The sequence below is a fragment of the Lepidothrix coronata genome, unplaced genomic scaffold (genome assembly GCF_001604755.1).
Source record: "Lepidothrix coronata isolate B3197 unplaced genomic scaffold, Lepidothrix_coronata-1.0 Scaffold197, whole genome shotgun sequence".
Classification (NCBI taxonomy): domain Eukaryota; kingdom Metazoa; phylum Chordata; class Aves; order Passeriformes; family Pipridae; genus Lepidothrix; species Lepidothrix coronata.
This window is the reverse complement of record NW_016690377.1, coordinates 46,781-64,738: the sequence shown is the minus strand read 5'-3', so window position 1 is coordinate 64,738 and position 17,958 is coordinate 46,781. Positions and strand designations below refer to the sequence as shown.

Here is a 17,958-nt window from a genome sequence, read left to right as displayed (position 1 = left end):
GAAGACAGGTCTGTGAATACACCACCTGTGGAAATGCACCATCTACTGAAATCCCTGTGTTCTTCTTTGAGGCCTTCAAACACTGATCAGGCACTGGAAGGGAGTGGTCCCAGGGAGGTGGTGGAGTCACCGTCCCTGGAGGTGTTTAAGGACAGACTGATGTGGCACTCGGTGCCGTGGTCTGCCTGACAAGGTGGTGTTGGGTCACAGGTTGGATTTGATGATCTCAGAGATCTTTTCCAACCTCAGTGATGCTGTGATTCTCAGCCTCGTGACCCCTACGTGTGTCCCGCAGGCAGGAGGGCTGGCAGCTCCCGCAGTGGAGCAACGTGCAGATCTCGGAGCACTACAGCACCTGCATCCGCCTCTCCACGGAAAACGTGAGTCCCGGGGCATCGGAACCGGTCCTTAAATACTCACTCTGGAGGTTAAACCCCCCTGGCTGCAAGGTTGGAGGGGGATTTAAAAGCCTTGGGCCTTGCATGGTTATTCATGTGTTGCCTTAAGAGACCGCAGAAAAAAAGGACTCCAGCCAATTTAGTGGATAAGACAAGATAAAGAGAGTAGGTCCTTTAATTTCAGGCCTGAGGCCCAGTGAATACATATGACATGCCTGCCGTGTCCACGGGGTTCCACAATTTAAGGTATTATCCCAACCAATCCCAGATCCGTCCACCCCCCAGATCCTCCTCCCGGCACACCCCTCTGGAAATTGAGGCAGGGGGCTCTGGGACCCCCTCTTCCTTGTCTTCATCTTTCTCAAAGTACGTCCAGTCCTTGGAGCTCCTCCAAAGTTCTGGGCTTGAAGGTCGTTGTGTCTGTGGAGTATCTTGTTCAAGCCAGGGTGCAGATGTTCTTAAACAGGATGAAGGCCTACCTTGAGGGAACTCTAAACATGCTAACGGAATTCAGAGGGGTTGATATGGAATGGGGAAACAGGGTTGGGTAAATGTGTAAATTACTGTGCTAAAGGGTGAGCTAACTACAGCTACATTAAAATCTACATTCACTACACAGCTACTTCTAAAATCTACAAAAGTTAAGAAAACCAAAAAGCTCTGAGGCATCATATGGAATCACAGGATGGGTCAGTGGGTCCAACCTTGCTGCTCCAGCAGGGCCTTCCCAGAGCACATGGAACAGGATTGTGTCCAAGTGGTTCTGGAATATCTCAAATTACAGTGACATATTCACAGTTTGTCCTAGAAAGGCACAAGTCACAGAACCACAGAAATACAGAATGTCTAAGGTTGGAAGGGACCAAGGGGTCACTGCTGGTCAGGGAGGACCTGTCCACGAGGACCCTCAAGTCCCCCCCCAGCCTGTGCTGCTGCCTGGGGTTGTTCCTCCCCAGGTGCAGGACCTGCATTTGCCCTGTTGAATTTCAGAAGGTTCTTCTCTGCCTGTCTCTCCACTGTCCTCCTATTCCTCTTCCCTGGGCCAACCATGGCCCTGTTGGTGCCCTCCCATCCCTAACACACCTTACAGCCCATGTCCCCTTGGCCCTACCCTAAATCCCCCCCTGAGCTGGGGGTCCAGGCAGGGTGAGGGGTGTCCTTGGCCCGGGGATTGGTCCTAAGCTGTGCTTTGTTCCAGAAAATCACCTCGAGAAACGCCTTTGGTTTACATCTCATCGACTACATGACTGAGATCCTGAACCAGAAGAACTCTGAGCTCACCAGCTTCAAGGTGAGAGGAGTTTATTTCCATCTGGTGCTTTATTTCCATCTGGATTTAACCCAGCTAATATCAACCCTCAAATAATGCTCAGGTAGCTGAGCCTGTTACTGCCACCAAAAATACCTGGGAGAGGCAGCACATTCACTTGTTGCAGGAGTTTAAGGCTGTGAATAATCCTTTTGTACCACAGAAATTAATGTCTGAATTCTCTCAGTTATGGTCCTTCTAAAGGAAATCTTGCTTAAAAGTAAGGTTTGTTAATATTGAGTGTTAAAACCAGGAAAAAAATAAGGCTGGAAAAGAAAGGAAGTTAGTGCTGGTCTGATTTTGATCTAGGAATGGATCAGAATAAGAACTTGCCAAGGAAAAGACTAACTTTAATAGTTGACTGATGCTGGGAGGGAAAACTGGGTTCTTGGATGAAGGAATAAATGGCTGAACTTTTGATGAGGCCTCAAGGAACCTCTGAACGAGCTGGTTGTGTTTGATGGGATGAAGAAAGGCTGGGAAAGGCTGCACAGGATTTTATTGGGGGATTTTCCACCTTCCAGGGGGGAGTCTGTGATCAAAAAAGGAACTTGGTATCTCCTGTTTCTTCACCTCTGGAGTTCATAATCTGGGAAAATAGAATGATACCAATGGGGTGACCCTAAAAAAGACATGAAGGGGAAGTGGAGGAGAGAGTTTTGCTTCTCCCCATTGCTTAATCTTGGCAACTTTTTATGCATTTTTCTGTGTAATCCCAAAAGATGAAGCAAACTGTGGGGAAAACACACCCTGGCTCCTGCTGGGGGGCCATTAGCTTTTAGAATAAATCCTTTTCCAGCTGTTCACAGTTTTTCTTGTGATGCAGAGCATTCAGGAGCTCAGTCTTGTATCTTATAGATGAGACTTTTCCTTTTCCAAATGAGAATTCCCTGTCCCTGCTGTCAGGTCGCAGCTGGAACGTTGGATGCCAGTGCCAAGATCTACTCTGTGCGTGTGGACACAGTCTATGCAGACACCTACAAAGTCCTTGGGGGCTTGGGCAAGGACTCAGCACCTGCCAAGGGCCTGGACAGCCCAGGGGAAGGTGGGCAATTCCCTCATTTTCCTGTTAAGCTGCTGCTTTTCCACCTGGGAACAAAAGGCACCTCAGTGCTCAGGGAATTTCGAATAGCTTTAGAATTAATTTTTCAAGGTCTGGGAGGTCCCAAATTGATTTCCCCGGGTGTTTGTTTAGGGAGGGTTGGGATGAGAATCTGCATCTGTTGCTCAGTCCTGAATTCAGTGGTTTAGTCCAGGGATTTAGATTTAGACACAAACCGCGGTTGGTCTGATCTGAACCAGTAACAATGAAGGGCCTCATGCTTTGCTGTCCTTTGCTTTGAAATAAATGTGCCAAATAGAGTCAATTTGTGGCCAAATAGAGGCAATTTGTGACCAGATAGAGTTGATAAAAAGCAAAACAGCATCCAGGCAGTGAAATATTGGTGGTTTATGCTAATAAATCACTGACTGAGTAACTTCATTGTGTATTTGTTGTACAAATTGAACTCAAAGTTGTTCTATCCCTCCTTGGGGTATTTTAGCAAGTTTTTTAAGTGTCATTTGTTCTTCTTTCCCTTTCAGAAGACAGTTCAGCTCCTGAGGCCGTCAAGAAAGTTCAGCCAAAGAAAAAACAGTCCTTCAAAACCATCGAGCAGAATTTGAACAACATCAATGTGTCAGAGGCCAATCGCAGGTGGAAGGTGGGTTTTGGGGGAGGCTGCTGGAGCAGCTGCGTGTGGGAGGAAGGGGGTTGTCACCTCATCTTCCTCATCTCTGTTTTTCTTCTTGTTCATTCCTCTCTTGGGCTCTGACAGTCACGTACATGTCTGGACTGTGCTGCTACAGCAGAGTTGTGTCCAGTCAGGTCTGAAAGGGAGCTGGGAGGGCTCTTTCCTTACTGAAAAAGATCATGAATTATGGGATGGTTTGGGTGGGAAGGGATCTTAAAGATCAACCAATTCCACCCCCTGCCATGGGTAGGGACACCTTCCACTATCCCAGGTTGCTCCAAACCCTGTCCTACCTGACCTTGGACACTTCCAGGGATGGGGAGGAGATGTTTGGGGTCATTTTCCACTTCCCTCCACACCTGCAGGTGGATCCCATGTTCCAGAAAGCAGCAGCATCCTTTGATGAATGCAGCACTGCTGGGATTTTCCTCACTCATCTGCGCTCCCAGAACTTCCACAGCGAGCTCCAGTTTGAGTCCAGGATTGTCCCTCTCCCTTCCTCGGAGACTCTCTCGCTGCCAAACTCAGATCCCGTGAAAATGATGGGTTTAAAGTGTGAGTGTTGGGCCCATCTGGACCTTTCCATGCTTTTAATCTCCCAAGTGAGCTCATTTTAGTCTCAGTTGCCTTGAGTTGTGCTTTGGTCACTGCTTGGCTGTCCTGGGGCACCAGTGCTCTGATCCTGGCCCAGCTGGGAGCAGCTGCTGGAAAACCAGGACCTCTGTAGGTTTTAGAACTTGACCTGTCACCCAACCTCTGGCACATCTGGCACAGCAGATGTTGGTCTGAGCTTTGCAGGACTTGGGATTAGTGCTCCAGGTTAAGGACTGACCTTCTCAGAGTGTGTTGAGCCTGGATATAGGACCAGCCCCAGCTGCTCTGACAAGATTCCCAGAGTTATTCCCACCCTGGAGTTAGTGTGGGAACTGAAATATCCCTTATAAATGAGCTCTGCATAGAAGAAGAGCTGCCCACATACGTGACTTTAAGATTAATTAATTAAGAAATCATGCCAGGCACTAGTTTTAGCTGCTGGTTTTGGATCCTGAGTCTAATCCCTCCCCAATGCCCTCCCTGTCTCCAGCCCTGCTGGCTCAGTGTGTTGAGAAACGTCCCATCTGCTCTTCCCTGGCTGGTTTCCAGTTCACAAAGTGGGATGAGGAGTCCCATGAGGAGGTAGGTTGGATGGCTCTGTGCTGGGTGGGATAACTGGGCCAGGTGGGATACCTGAGTTCTCACCTCCGAGATACACAGGGGGAGGTTGTGCTGCAGGGCTGCTGCTATCCTGCTTTTTCATGGAATCATAGAATCCCAGACTGGTTTGGGTTGGAAGGGACCTTAAAGTCCATCCAGTCCCAATCCCTGCCATGGGCAGGGACACCTTTCACTAGACCAGGTTGCTCCAAGCCCTGTCCAACCTGGCCTTGGACACTCCCAGGGATGGGGCAGCCACAACTTCTCTGGGAATTCCATCTCTGCTCCTCACCACCCTCCCAGGGAAGAATCTCTTTACAATATCCTGTCTAAATCCACCCTCCTTCAGCTCAAGGCCATTAAGCTGAAGCTTCCCCACCTTCAAATCCTGAAGCTTCAACTCATCCTGAGTTCCTTCTTCTCTCAGTCAGTGTTGGCCCTGCTGGATAAATTTAAGAAGAGTGAGCACGTGTTTGACCCCAACGCGGAGGTGGAGAGTGATGGGGAGGGCTGTGCTCCCCTCCTGCCAGAGGATGACTTCCACTCGGATTCCCCTGGGAGCAGAGCAGCAAAAAAGCTTGGGGATATCACAGATAACATCAACTCCTTTGCAACAATCAGCCAGAACCACAGCAAGAGGTGAGTGCTCACTGAAAATCCATAGCTTTGCTTTGATGGCAACTCACAACTTTCGGCAGCTTTCTGGGGAATCTTTTGTTCCCTGCTTCCTCCTCCAGTTCTGGGTAAATCCAGGGATGTGTTATGGGAATATCTCTGCCTTCCAAGGGGATCTTTGGCAAATCAACCTCTTTTTTGCAGCAGCCTCACAGATTTAAGACATTGCAACACCCCCAGCTCTGGTTAAAGACCAGGAGTCCTTCCCTGCTGGCACAGTGAACGGGAACGTCTGTCCAGAGCTACCCTGGGTATTCAATGCCCTCAGGAGTGCCAAAGGAATGGTTTCACTGAGTGCACATATGCTCTTTCCAGGACTGACGGGGCTCTTTTTGGAGAGGGAGATGTTGAGACCATGTGCCTTCATCTCTCCATGAATCCAGGGGAATATTCCTACTTCAGTCCCCGCACTCTGTCCATGTGGGCTGGCCCCCAGCACTGGCGCTTCAAACCCCGCCACACATGTAGGTATTTGGGGACAGCAGCTGCTGCCAGGTCCTGCTCACCCCGGAGATCAGGGAATCATGGAATGAGTTGGGTGGGAAGGGAGCTCAAAGCCCATCCAATTCTATGGGCAGGGACACCTTCCACCAGACCAGGTTGCTCCAAGCCCTGTCCAACCTGGCTTTGGACACTTCCAGGGATGGGGCAGCCACAGCTTCTCTGGGAATTCCATCCCAGCCCCTCACAGGGAGGAATTCCTTCCCAATATCCCATCTAAACCCACCCTCCTTCAGCTTAAGACCATTAAGACTAAATTAGACTTTCTGCTTCCATAAAAAGATGCTGATCCCTGTAAAACATGAAGGTGACAACAACACATTGCTTTCCCAAAACAAAGGGTGGGATCCATCCTTGTGGGTGGATCTGTGTGGAGCAGATGCTCAGGTTGGGAGTGAGCTGCTTGTCCTGGCTCTGTCACCAAGCACTGACACTTCCCTTCCTTTCTGCAGCCAATGCCAACTCTGAAAAGGAGACCAGGAAAAGGAATGTAAAGAAAGTGTTTGAGCTGGACTTTGATGAGAATGTTGACTTTGAGGCCTATTTCCGTAAGACCAAGGTACCTGCTGAGTTCCTGCCTCTTCCTGCTCTCCATTTTGCTGGATTCTTCCTGGTTTACACCCTTCCTGGTTTACACCTGGTTTACACCTAGGTGTCCAGGGTGCTGAATGGAAGCTACTGGATGCACCAGCTGAACCCATTGTGGAATTCCTCCTTGGAGGAATTCCCAGACCTTGCCCCCTTTTAGACAAAGACCTGTGTTCAAAGCACTTATTTGTGCATGAAAAGCTCCTGCCTGATGGCATCTTCCACCCCTTTCCCAGGCATCTGTAACTCTGGCCAAATCCATCCTGGAAAGACAGAATGTGAGAAGCACCACGCTCCCCACAGACTTCACCTATAACCCTCAGAACATGCTCCAGCTGTTCCTCAAACCACTTGTTAAGGTAAGAGCCTTCTCTGAAGTCCTCTCAGCTATAACTCCAGGCTCAAAATCTCCAAAATTCTTGAAATCCTGGGAGTCTTTTGGAATGCTCCTCAGGGTTGGGGATGGGCCAGTGTGTGACACGGAGCTGACCCACTGTGGATGTCGAGGCTGTTGTAGGGGGTTGCTGGAGGTGTGTGAGGAGGAGGAAGAGCTAGAAGGGGATGAAGGAACATGATACAGGCATTGCTTGGGGAAATATTTAGTATTTTTCCTTCCCTGGTCTGTCCCTGTAGCTCAACAGGATGTCGGAGCCAGTTACCCCCTTGGAGAACGAAGCTGAGATTGGGGACTATGACTACAACAACCCCAATGATACCTCCAACTTCTGCCCTGCCCTGCAGGTAAAGAGCAAGAAGGTCTTTTTTCTGTTTGATACATGATGGGAATGATTTAGGGATAATCCATGTCCAGAATTAATTACTAGTGAAAAGGAAGTGGAGCTGCAGAGTCTCTGTGCCCATCTTGTCCCCTCACTGACATCACCTGAACTCTGCCTTTGGTGTTTGCACCTGCTGCGGAAACCCCATTCCAGACTTTTCCAGGCCCTGAAGTGGGAATAAATTCCATGTCTCACCTCTGCACTGAGCTCTGCACAGGGAGTTTTCCTCCCAGCCCTTCCAAGCTCCAGTTGAAGTTGATTTCTCTTAAAGCTTCAGCTTTCTGCCAGGTGGTGGTTGTCACAAGTCCTGGCTGGTCCCACTCTGGCAGCAGAGCCCTCCTCTCCTTGTTTTTCCATGTATTATGGGATCCCAGAATGGTTTGGGTGAGAAGGGACCCTAAAGCCCATCCAGTTCCACCCCCTGCCATGGGCAGGGACACCTTCCTCTTCACCAGTTGCTCCAACGTGGCCTTGGACACTGCCAGGGATGGGGCAGCCACAGCTCCTCTGGGAATTTCATCCCAGCCCCTCCCACACCCTCCCAGCAAAGAATCCCTTCCCAATATCCCATCTCAACCCACTCCCTGTCAGTTTAAATCCATTGAACCAACAGTTTAAACCCAAGTATTTCAGCTGCCTCTGGGGTGGGGCTGATGAGGGTCTGAGACCCCCAGTGCTGCTGGTGGGATGAAGCTGGAGCTGCCAGAGATGGGCAAGAACATGGAATGGTTTGGGTTGGAAGGGACTTTAAAGCTCATCCGGTGCCACCCCCTGCCAGGGGCAGGGACACCTTCCACTATCCCAGGTTGCTCCCAGCTCCGTCCAACCTGGCCTTGGACACTCCCAGAACGCAGGACAGGTTTTTGATATTCTTCTCTCTAGATTCAACCTTAGAGAGGCTGAATAAGACCCTGTTCTGTGGGGAATGTGGGCAGGAATTGCCACCGTGGAGAGGCTCCTCAGGGATATCTCTGGGTGGTGTCACTGCTGTGTCTCCTGTCCAGGTCGCAGACAGTGACGATGACAATGACCCTTCTGAGTTCCTGGGTCAGACAGAAGAGTTCAATCCCCAGGGGCTCCAGCTCAACAGGGTGGACGTCACCACGTACGGGGAGCTGAACCTCATTGCTGAGCCCCAGAAGGTGAGCACTGGGAGGGCACTGGGGGCTGCTCCCAACACTCAGAAAATTTTGAATTTCTAAAAATTAAAAGCTGTTTAAATTAAAAAATTAAAAGTTAAAATTAGAAGTTTCTTAAAATTAAAAGAATTTTAACTAGAATCTAGTTGATTCTGTGATTCTGTCAAAGTTTCTTAAAATTGAAAGTTTCTTAAAATTAAATATTTCTTAAAATTAAACATTTCTTGAAAGTTGTCTCAGGATTAGAGATTCCGAGACAGCTTTCCCTGGTGCAGGATCTCTTGGGTTTGCTGCTGGATACTTTATTCCCAGCTGATCCTTCATGTAAGAGGAGGGAATTAAACACCAAAGGCCATTCCCAAGGGAACCATGCCTTGGTTATCCCTGTGATCCCAATGATCTCCACTTACCCTGCCTGTCCTTCCCTCAGATCAATAAAATTGAAATTCAATATGCAAAGACTGCCAAGAAAATGGACATGAGGAGGCTGAAGGAAAACATGTGGCAGCTGTTGACTGATGGGCAGAAGAAAGGGACAGTGGGAGAGGTGAGTGCAGGAGGAGCTGGATTCCTCAGGAAGTGTCCTGAGGGAATTGTGCAGGTTTATCAGGACTCCCTTTCTTGTTCCCATGGGTTGGTGATAAAGACAGACCAAGTGTGACTTGCAGGGGATTGTATCTGGATTTTGGGGAGCAAAATTTGTCTCTGATTTTTGCTGAGTAGGTAGAAGATGCTGAGAAAGAGAAGGACGCCTCAGTGGTGGCAGGAGAGAAGAAGCTGAGCAACATCACAGAGGACCTGCTGCACAGGTAGAGACTCTAAACCAGGTTGGACTGAAGATAGGACAGACTTTAGTGAAGTTTGGGCAAGAACAGCCCCCTCTGTGTCTGTCACAGCCCTTCTCTTGCTCTAGGTTTTCCTGGGGGAGCTGTGGGTTCATCCAGCTCAGCAGCAGAAGGGGAAAGTGGAAAAAAGCAGATCCCTAGGGAGAAGCTGATCTCTGTGCTCTGTCCATCCTAATCTTGGTCTCCCTTCCCTTCCATAGGCTTCCTGCTGCCATGGCAAGCAACCTATCTGTGCCCTTGGCCTTCATGTGCCTCCTGCACTTGGCAAATGAGAAGGTGAGTGCACACCTGGGGCAGGGCCACTTCCTGAATCAGGACTTCTGGACTTTTCCCATGCCCACAGTGGACACTGATGGGCTGGGAACACCAGCATTCCCAGCTGGTTGCTCTCAGTCCTTCCCTGTCCTTGGGTCTGGCAGCGCTTTGCTCCTCAGAGTTGTTCCAAGTGTTGTGAGTGTTCCAGGTTCCCAGTCATGGAATAGAATCCCAGAATTACTGAGGTTGGAAAAGACCTCCAAGATCAGAGTCCAGTCTTTGACTGATCTCCACCATCCCAACCAGCCCAGAGCACTGAGTGCTACCACCAAGTGAGGTGTTCCTTTGACACCTCCAGGGATGGAGACTCCACCACCTCCCTGGGCAGCCCCTTCCAATGCCTGACAACCTGTTCCACAGAAAAATTTCAACCTGAACCTCCCCTGGCACAGCTTGAGGCCTTGTCCTCCTGTCCCTTGTTCCCTGGAGAAGAGTCCAACCCCAAAAAGCAACAGCCCTGGCCTTGCTGAGGCGGGGCTGGAGTTGTTCTGAACCTTCATCCTGTGGGGGTTTTATGCCTTCAGACTCTGAGGGGAACAGTCTGGCTTTGTCAAACTCAGCTTTCCCTTTGTATTCCCAGAATCTGAAGCTGGAGGGCACAGAGGACATGTCTGATGTCCTGGTGACACAAGACAACTGAGCCACATGTGGAGCAGCCCCCTGGAATGACCCTAGGCCGGAGCTCAGTGTCCCAGCTCTGGACTCTCATCAGTGGCAGATGTTTCTCCTCCCAGCTGAGAAATCCCACTGGTCTCTGCACCTCAGGAAGGCTTTTAAGTCAGGGATGTCCCACTTGACCACAGGACCTGCACAGACGGTTGTGGCTCAGCTGATCCATCAGCTTTTCCTGGAATGGGTAGTGGAGTTCCTCCATTTCACTGTGAACCACCAGTGCCTACAGCAACAGGCTCTTCTGTGTGTGTCCCAAAAGGTTCCTCTGTCTGTTATTCTCAGTTTTTGGACTGACTGTTACTCCTATCTCCAGTTCCTCCCACAGTCCTGTTCACCCCATGAAAGGATTTACCTTTTACACTGTGTTTAAAGATAATAAATTGCTCCACACTGTGCAGATGGGCCTTTGAAGGAGTCTCCAAACCAGAAGGGGTTAAAATAACACAGGAGGGTTGGGGCAGCTCCCTAAAAAAGGGGGTCCAGGAGTCATTGGGATCATGTGGTTGGATCACCAGCCTCGACCCCTTCTCCAGTACCCAAACAATGGGAGCAGGACCAGCCTGGAGGTGGTGACCAGGGTCAACCAAGAGCTGAGATCACCAGGGATGTTCCTGGTGCTGAGGCCGGTCCAGAATCAAGCTGGGAAGTTGGTCTGGAGGTCGTGTTTGGGTCCAAGTTCCATGTGCCAGACGAGCTGGAGCTGCAGCTCCCTGCCAGCACCAAGGGCATCAACCCACAGGGGGAGGATTCATTCCAGCCCCAAAGCCCCGCCAAATCCCTGGAGATAAGGAACCCTCTCCCTGCAGCCAAAGTGATGCTGGTCCTGCCAGAGCTGCCAAATCTAGCACAGACCCAGCAGCTGGGCTTGCAGGTTTGGGCTATTTTCCCCTTCTCCTTTTCCATTTCCTTTTCCTCCACCTCTTCTTTCTCAGTTACCTTTTCCTCCTTCTACTTTTCCTATTCCTCCTTCTCCTTTTCCACATCCTTTTCCATTTCCTTTCCCTCCATCTCCTTCTCTGTTGTTTTTCCCTTTTCCTTCTTATCCTCCTCTTTTTCCTCCTCCTTTTTCCATTTCCTTTTCCTCTATCTCCTCCCTCTCCTTTTCCATTTTCTCTCCCTTCATCTCCTTCTCCTCTTCCTCCATCTCCTTTTTCTTTTCTTCCTTCTCCTTTTTCCTCTTTCTCCTTTTCCTCCTCTTTAGGGATGGCAGCTGGCTCAAGGTTCCCCCCCGGCTGAGCCCCAACACCTTTCATTGCACCGATGGCTCCTCTCACTCCTGACACCTTCCAACCCCAACAATTCCCCTTTTCCTCCAACACCTCTTCCAGGATTAAAACCTAAAATCCCCCTGGGGAAGAAGATTTACCTGGAGCTCCTGTTGGAGTGGAGCTCTGAGGGGGCTAGATCCCACCGAGGGGTGCTCAGCTCCCCTTGGTACCCTGAAATACGATGTATTCCTGAAATCCAGTGTAATCCTGAAATCCAATGTATTGCCAAAATCCAAGCCATCCCAGAGCTGACGGAAAGTCCCTGCAGGCTGGACCCTGATCGTGGGGAAACTGAGGCAGGGACAACCCTCAAATCCCCCTCCCCACATCTCTGGACACACCCCCTCCCATTCTGCCCGAATAAAAACCAGAGCCAGGAATAAAAACCCGAATAGGGTTTCTTTTTTTTTTTTATTTTACACATTTCTGTTAAATTCTGATATTTTTACATAGAGGGCGGGAGCCTTCCTGGAATGAGAGGGTTTAATGTCACCTCGGATCCTTCACCCCCTTCCTGGCCCCGGAGGAGGGGACAGGAGCCAAATCTTCCCCCTCCCCCAATTTCCCCCCCGCTTTTGCTTTCTCTGCTTTTTTGGCCCAAAATGAGTCACCGGGGGATTTTTTTTCTCTCATTTTTCGGGACTCTTTCACAAGCCGAAAGAGGGGAGGGATTCTCGGGGGGCTGCAATGGGGCTGAGCACCCCTGGGTGCCCTCCAGCAGCCCCAGCTGGGGTTCCCAACGAGGGGACAAGGGACGACATCCCTGGAGGTGTCACCCACCGCCCGCGCGGTGCTGGGACCCCCCCCAGGAAGGGGACCAAAGTGGCCACGTCCACGTCCAGTGACCGCGACGCAGCCGTGTCCCCAAGCCCCGGGTGGCTCCGGGGGGGAGCCTGGGGCTGGAAAGTCCTGTCTAGTCATTCAGGGGGTGGCGCGGGGTGAGAGCCCCAAAAAGCGCGTCCGTTCCGGTAAGGAAAGAGTCAATGGCCCGCGCGGAGCCGCCTCAGCCCCGCACACGCCACTTCCCCGAGCGGGGCTGACTCATCCCCGCGCTCCGTCCCGCTCCCGATACCGGCTCCCACTGCTCCATGAGCCGCTCGACCTGAGCCCCTCCGTGAGTACCGGGGGTCCCGTAGGGGGTTGGGGGTCCCGGCATCCGCCACGAGCCACGTGTCACCCCGCCCCGCTGCCCGCTTCGCCCCATCCCGGCGGGGACCCCACGAACTCGGCTGGGAATCCCAGAATCCCAAACCCCATAGAAGTGGGGTGCGCCCCAACTACGCGGGGAGACCCCAACCTGTGCTCGCCCCCACCTGCCCCAAAGCCCCTTTTCCAGCCTCTCCCACCGCGCCGCGTGATGCCAGGGGTTCTTCTCCCGGTGCCCGCGGGATGGGAAGGGATGACTTCACCCCATTACTCACCCGCCGTCACGATTTGGCTCCGCTCCCGCGCTATTCCCGGCTCAGCCCCGTGCTCCAACAGGGAATTCGGGCCTGGACAGCACGAGTTCGGCTTAATGGGGGGATTTCGGGAAGGAGAGGGAGCCCCAAAAGCGCTCCGGGGGGTCGCAGGGGTTCGGAGTGCGGCGGGATTTGGGATGAGTTTGGCCGCCGCGAAAGAGCCGCCGAAGCGCCGTTAACTGTCATTTTAATCAAATTATTGAGTAATTAGAGTCACCTCCACCCCATAACTCCCCCGCTCAAGTAGGTTACAGATGGTTCCCGCCGGCAGGAGATGTTCATCTCCGAATCGGCCGTTTTTCGTCCCCAAACTCACGACGTCCCCGCCGGGGGTGGGGGGGGGAAATCGCGTCAGCGGTGCCGGGAACCGGCCGGGAACCGCCGAAATCGCGGGGAGCACGAGAAGGGGGACGTGTGAACATGTGTGAGCTTCACCTGTACTTGAACACGCGCGCACGCACGCACACACACAGAGGTGCCCACCAGCACCCACACATCACCTCCACGCAGAGGTGTGTCCCCTCAGGTGTGTCTCACTTGTAGCTCACCTGCACACACCTGTACTCACCTGTGCTCACATGCATGTTGGCACTTGTGTGCTCGTGTAAACACACCTGGGCACGTGTTCACTCTGACACGCGTGTATGTGCTCATCTGCACATGGGGACACACATTACGTACCCACCTGCACTCACCTGTGCCCACACGCACACACATATTGGCACTTCTATGCCCTCATAAACACACTCGGCCACGTGTGTTCACCCTGCATATGAGGACAGACACGTACCACTCACCTGTACTCATAGACACGTTGGCAGCTGTATGCACGTGTAAACACGCCTGGGCACGTGTGTTCACCCTGCACACGAGAACACACATATACACACCCACCCACGACCGCGCCGACGCTGCCGCTTCCGGACTACAAGTTCCATCACACCCCTCGCCGGGGACGGGGCCGACCCTCCCGACCGCCCAATAGGCGGAGGGGGCGAGTTGGTCCCACCCAATGGGGGCCGAGGGGGCGTGTTGGCCCCGCCCCTCGGGCGCGCCCCAGTCACGTGGTGCAGGCGCGGCGGGTGAGCGATCGGGGGCGGCGGGGGGGGACGGGGACACGAGGGGGTCCCGTGGGAAGGAGTGAGTCAGAGGGGGATTGGATCCCCCCCGACCGGGCCTCATTTACCTCAGGTTGGCAGCGCCTTTTTTTGCCGTTTTTCCATGGTTTTTACCCCAAAAAAGTGGGCGGGGGGGATAATTGGGGGGGTACCGAGGCCTGGATTGGGGGGTGCAGTCAGGGAGCAGCTTCAGGCCACGAGTGGCCGATTTCGGGTGACCCGAATCATCCCGATTTCTCCTTAATTTTATGGGAGCAGCAACAATTTGGGGGTCTCACCTCCCCTTCCCCCTCCTTTTTTTTTCCTTTTCAGGACCTCTTCCTAAAGCAACAGTTTGGAGTCTCTCACTCCCCGCACCCCATTTTTTTCCCCTCAGGACCCTCCTAAGCTCAAAGCCAACGACTCCCCCCCCATGGAGAACAACCAACCAGGGCAACAAGACCCCCAAGAAGCCACCACCAGCAATCCCACAGTGAGTTCACCCCGAGATTTTAAGGGGGGTGCTGAACCCTCCCAAATTTGGTGGGGGGACAAGGGCGAGCAGCACTTTGGCCACCAGTGAAAGAGAGGATGAGGAAGAGAAGGGTGAAATTTCCAGCCTTGCGGGGGAAAACCAGACCTAAACTGGCATTTTTTAGAGGAAAAATGAGCTGTCCCATATAAATAATATTTTTTATAATTAGTTTTTATCCTGAAGAGGAAACAACATTTAGATTTTGTGGCGCTGGATCCCCCTCCCTCCTCAGCGGCTTTTTCTTCCACCCCCCAAAAAAAGCACCTCAAAATAGTTGAGCCGTTAAAACCCAGCATCTGTCACAAGAGTTTAAATGAATCGAGAGAAGAATCACCACCAAAAAAAACCCTAAAAAAGAATCAAAGGCCGGACTTGGGAGCCAAGCAGCTGCTTTGCCCAAAAATAGCAACAAGTTTTATAACTCCGGAAAATGTAGAACAAACAAACGGGGCACATTTTTAGCTGAGAAAGGCGGTGGCGGTGGGAGGGAGGGAGGAGGAATTCCTGCCCCTCTGTTTTCCTGGAAGCTGTTCCTCGTGTTCTTGCCTGGATCCAGAGCTTTGACCAACTTGGCCACCGTCCCGGGGTGACAAAAGCGAGCCCAGAGCTGCTTGAATCGCCAGGCAGGGGGTGGGGAACTGCTGCTCGGCCTCAGTTTCCCCAAATTTCCCCCCTCCCGTGTCCCACAGGAGGATCTGGGTCCCGAGGATGGATCTGAGCAGGAGAAGTCAGTGGGGGAAGGGGAGAAGGAGAAGGAGGAGGAGGAGGCTTTTCTGGTCAGTCTCTACAAGTTCATGAAGGACCGACACACCCCCATTGAGAGGATCCCGCACCTCGGCTTCAAGCAGAGTATGGACTCCCCAAATCCCCTGGGGACAGGGAGACCCCCCATGTCCCCCTGACCCTCGGCCTCTCCTCTTTATTGCCAGTTAACCTCTGGAAGATCTACAAAGCTGTGGAGAAGTTGGGAGCCTATGAGCTGGTAAGTGGTGTCTGGAGGTGCTGGTGTCCAGTGGGTGTCAGGGTGTCCCCTGACTGTAGGAGTGTCCCCTGGGTGCCAGGATGTCCCCGGGTGTCAGGATGTCTCCTGGGCATTGGGATGTCCCCTGGGTACCAGGCTGTCCCCTGAGCACCCGGTGGCACCCCTCCCTCCCCGTGCAGGTGACAGGGCGCCGGCTCTGGAAGAACGTGTACGATGAGCTCGGGGGGAGCCCTGGCAGCACCAGCGCTGCCACCTGCACCCGGCGCCACTACGAGAGGTGGGCACACAAGGGGGATTGGGGGGGTGTCTATCCCTTCCTGGGCCTCAGCTCTCCCTCTCAGGGCCAGTTCTCACTGTGGCCCCCCCCCCCGCCCACAGGCTGGTCCTTCCCTACGTGCGGCACCTCAAGGGGGAGGAGGACAAGCCGCTGCCCCCCAGCAAACCTCGCAAGCAGTACAAGGGCTCCAAGGATGACAAGAGCAAGAGGGCCAGGAAGGAGAAGGGCAGGGAGCAGGTGTGTGGCTCCTCTGGAAGTTTTGGGAACAGCCTCGGACCCCCATGTCCATCCCTCACCCACTGGGGTGAGGCGCAGGGAAGAGCAAGGAGGAATGTGGATTACTGGGAAAAGGGAGTGGAGGGTGGTTGGAAAAAGGGAGTGGAAAAGGGGGAATGAAGTTGGGGGATCCAGGAGCCCATCCCGGGATGCAGCACCCACCTCCCAGTAACTCCCTCTGCCTGCAGATGCCTCTGGACAAGGTGAAAACGGAGGTGGCAGCTGGCACCGAGGACACCCGGGACATCCCAGAGCGGGGCCGGGTGGCCCAGGGATCCATCCCAGCAATGCCACCCCACTGCTCCAGCTTGGCAATCCCGACCCCCAGCCCCTCGGAGGGGCGTCCCAGCCCCTGCCAGACCCATAGTGAGACCTACAAGTGCCTTTTCTCCAGCTTCTACTCCAAAGGGAACCACCCCATCATGTCCCCGCTAGCCAAGAAGAAGCTGCTGGCCCAGGTGAGCGAGGCTGAGTCCCGGCGCTGCCACAAACGCCACTGCCTCGAGGGCCGGTGGGCACCAAGCACTGCCACCACCAGTCACAACCCGCCCCGGCCGGCCCCGGAGAGGAGCCCAGAGCCCTCGGGAGCTCAGGATACAGTTCCAAGCATCAGGAATGAGGTGGGACCCTCCACCAGCGCATCCCCCGGGGGCACAGACACCCAGGGGTGCCCCCGGGCCGAGAATGGGGGTCCGGCACCTGCTGTGTTCACCGGCTACTTCCATGCCTACCGCAGCGAGGGGCTCCCGCCCAGTGCCCCCCATCCGCTCTGGGGGTACTTCTCCAACCTGAAGGATTTTTTGGAGCCGCCTCCTGCCTTCCCAGAGTCAGAGCAGCCCCAGGACCTGCGGAGCAAAGTGTGGGAGAGCCAGGGGGCTGCCGTGCAGGCCTGGGTGCCCCCCAGACCCAGACCCGCTGCCAGGGCCAGGCATGGCCATGAGGAGGAGGAGGAGGATGACGAGGAGCCCTTTGGCCCCAAATTCGGCGCCATGTCCCCCTTCCCCAGGGAGGCCGAGGGCAGGGACATGGGCTCCAGCCCCCCAGGGGGCCACCGCGGGCTGGCCAAGCCCAAGGCCGTGGTGGCCAGTCCCAGCTTTGCTGCACTACACTTCCCGCCAACCTTCGGGAGCCCCCTGGAGCACCTCAAAACTCAGGGTGTGCCTGTGGCCCCTGCGCTCTCTGCCAACCCCTTTGTCATCCCGGCCTTTCCCAGCCCCTTGGTGGTGGGCTCCACGCAGCCCCCGGAGCTGTGCCGGCCGCTGGGCACCGGCCCCAGGCACTACCCCAATTCCTACAGGAATTCCCTGCGCCACCGGTCCTACCCATGGCACAGCCACCATTCCTATGGCTCCCAGCACATGCCAGCCTTCCACCGCCACACCAAGCTGTAGGAATTCCATCCCAGCCAGCAGCATTCCCTCTGGAGGAGGGAGAAGCCAGGATGCCCCACCGGGAAGTGCCAGGGCCATCACTGCTTCAGGGCTGAGAGGGGACAGTCTGGACCGAGTAATTTTTACTCTTTACTCTTGATCTTGAGCTGTTTGTATCCAACCTTGTTATGGTGGTGACTTAATTACATATCACATAGTTCTATATATATTTTATATACACACCTATAAAAAGGGAGCAAAATGAGTGCTGGAGGTTTGTGTTTTGCCCGGGCTGAGCCAGTTGATGGTCATTCTCATCCCTCCTTGCCTGGATTTTTGGAGACTCCCCAGGCCCCCTGTGACCAGTGACAGGACCCTGGAACGGCTGGAGTTGTGCCAGGCAGGGTTAGGTTGGATATCAGGAAAAAGTTCTTCCCCCAGAGGGTGGGTGGGCACTGAAGAGGCTCCCCAGGGCAGTGGTCACAGCCCCAAGGCTGCCAGAGCTCAAGGAGTGTTTGGACAATGCTCTCAGGGGCAGGGTGGGA

At 53.5% G+C, this 17,958-nt stretch overlaps 2 protein-coding genes and 1 long non-coding RNA gene across 9 annotated transcripts in view; 2 read left to right on the top strand and 1 right to left on the bottom strand.

The window, feature by feature from the left end:
- The window catches only part of NCAPH (non-SMC condensin I complex subunit H), an 11,065-nt gene extending 520 nt beyond the window's left edge, over positions 1–10,545 (top strand). The window contains exons 2-17 of the mRNA XM_017831864.1: positions 296–380; positions 1,597–1,689; positions 2,614–2,752; positions 3,292–3,410; positions 3,806–3,995; positions 4,525–4,616; positions 5,062–5,273; positions 5,625–5,773; positions 6,263–6,369; positions 6,635–6,757; positions 7,032–7,139; positions 8,182–8,319; positions 8,747–8,863; positions 9,040–9,125; positions 9,362–9,437; positions 10,057–10,545. Of these exons, the coding sequence (XP_017687353.1) occupies positions 296–380; positions 1,597–1,689; positions 2,614–2,752; positions 3,292–3,410; positions 3,806–3,995; positions 4,525–4,616; positions 5,062–5,273; positions 5,625–5,773; positions 6,263–6,369; positions 6,635–6,757; positions 7,032–7,139; positions 8,182–8,319; positions 8,747–8,863; positions 9,040–9,125; positions 9,362–9,437; positions 10,057–10,116 (1,894 nt within the window). The 3' untranslated portion in view covers positions 10,117–10,545. The remainder of the gene's footprint in view (positions 1–295; positions 381–1,596; positions 1,690–2,613; positions 2,753–3,291; positions 3,411–3,805; positions 3,996–4,524; positions 4,617–5,061; positions 5,274–5,624; positions 5,774–6,262; positions 6,370–6,634; positions 6,758–7,031; positions 7,140–8,181; positions 8,320–8,746; positions 8,864–9,039; positions 9,126–9,361; positions 9,438–10,056) is intronic.
- On the bottom strand, positions 553–13,786 carry LOC108505645. The gene is made up of 3 exons (XR_001877575.1): positions 13,674–13,786; positions 12,838–12,909; positions 553–855 (listed from the first exon to the last, which is right to left on the bottom strand). It is a non-coding gene; the product is annotated as an uncharacterized LOC108505645 (long non-coding RNA).
- On the top strand, positions 9,277–17,678 carry ARID5A (AT-rich interaction domain 5A). 7 transcript variants are annotated; one of them, XM_017831869.1, is made up of 7 exons: positions 12,434–12,530; positions 14,371–14,466; positions 15,198–15,357; positions 15,438–15,490; positions 15,670–15,767; positions 15,869–16,004; positions 16,232–17,678. In XM_017831869.1, the coding sequence occupies exons 2-7, from the start codon at positions 14,407–14,409 to the stop codon at positions 17,432–17,434; spliced, it is 1,710 nt and encodes a 569-aa protein (XP_017687358.1). In that variant the 5' UTR covers positions 12,434–12,530; positions 14,371–14,406; the 3' UTR covers positions 17,435–17,678. The 7 variants fall into 7 exon arrangements, with proteins under 7 accessions (XP_017687361.1, XP_017687358.1, XP_017687356.1 ...); XM_017831867.1 differs by having other exon boundaries at positions 12,440–12,530; positions 14,307–14,466; XM_017831871.1 differs by lacking the exon at positions 12,434–12,530 and adding an exon at positions 13,882–13,958.
- The last annotated feature ends 280 nt before the right edge of the window (positions 17,679–17,958 follow it).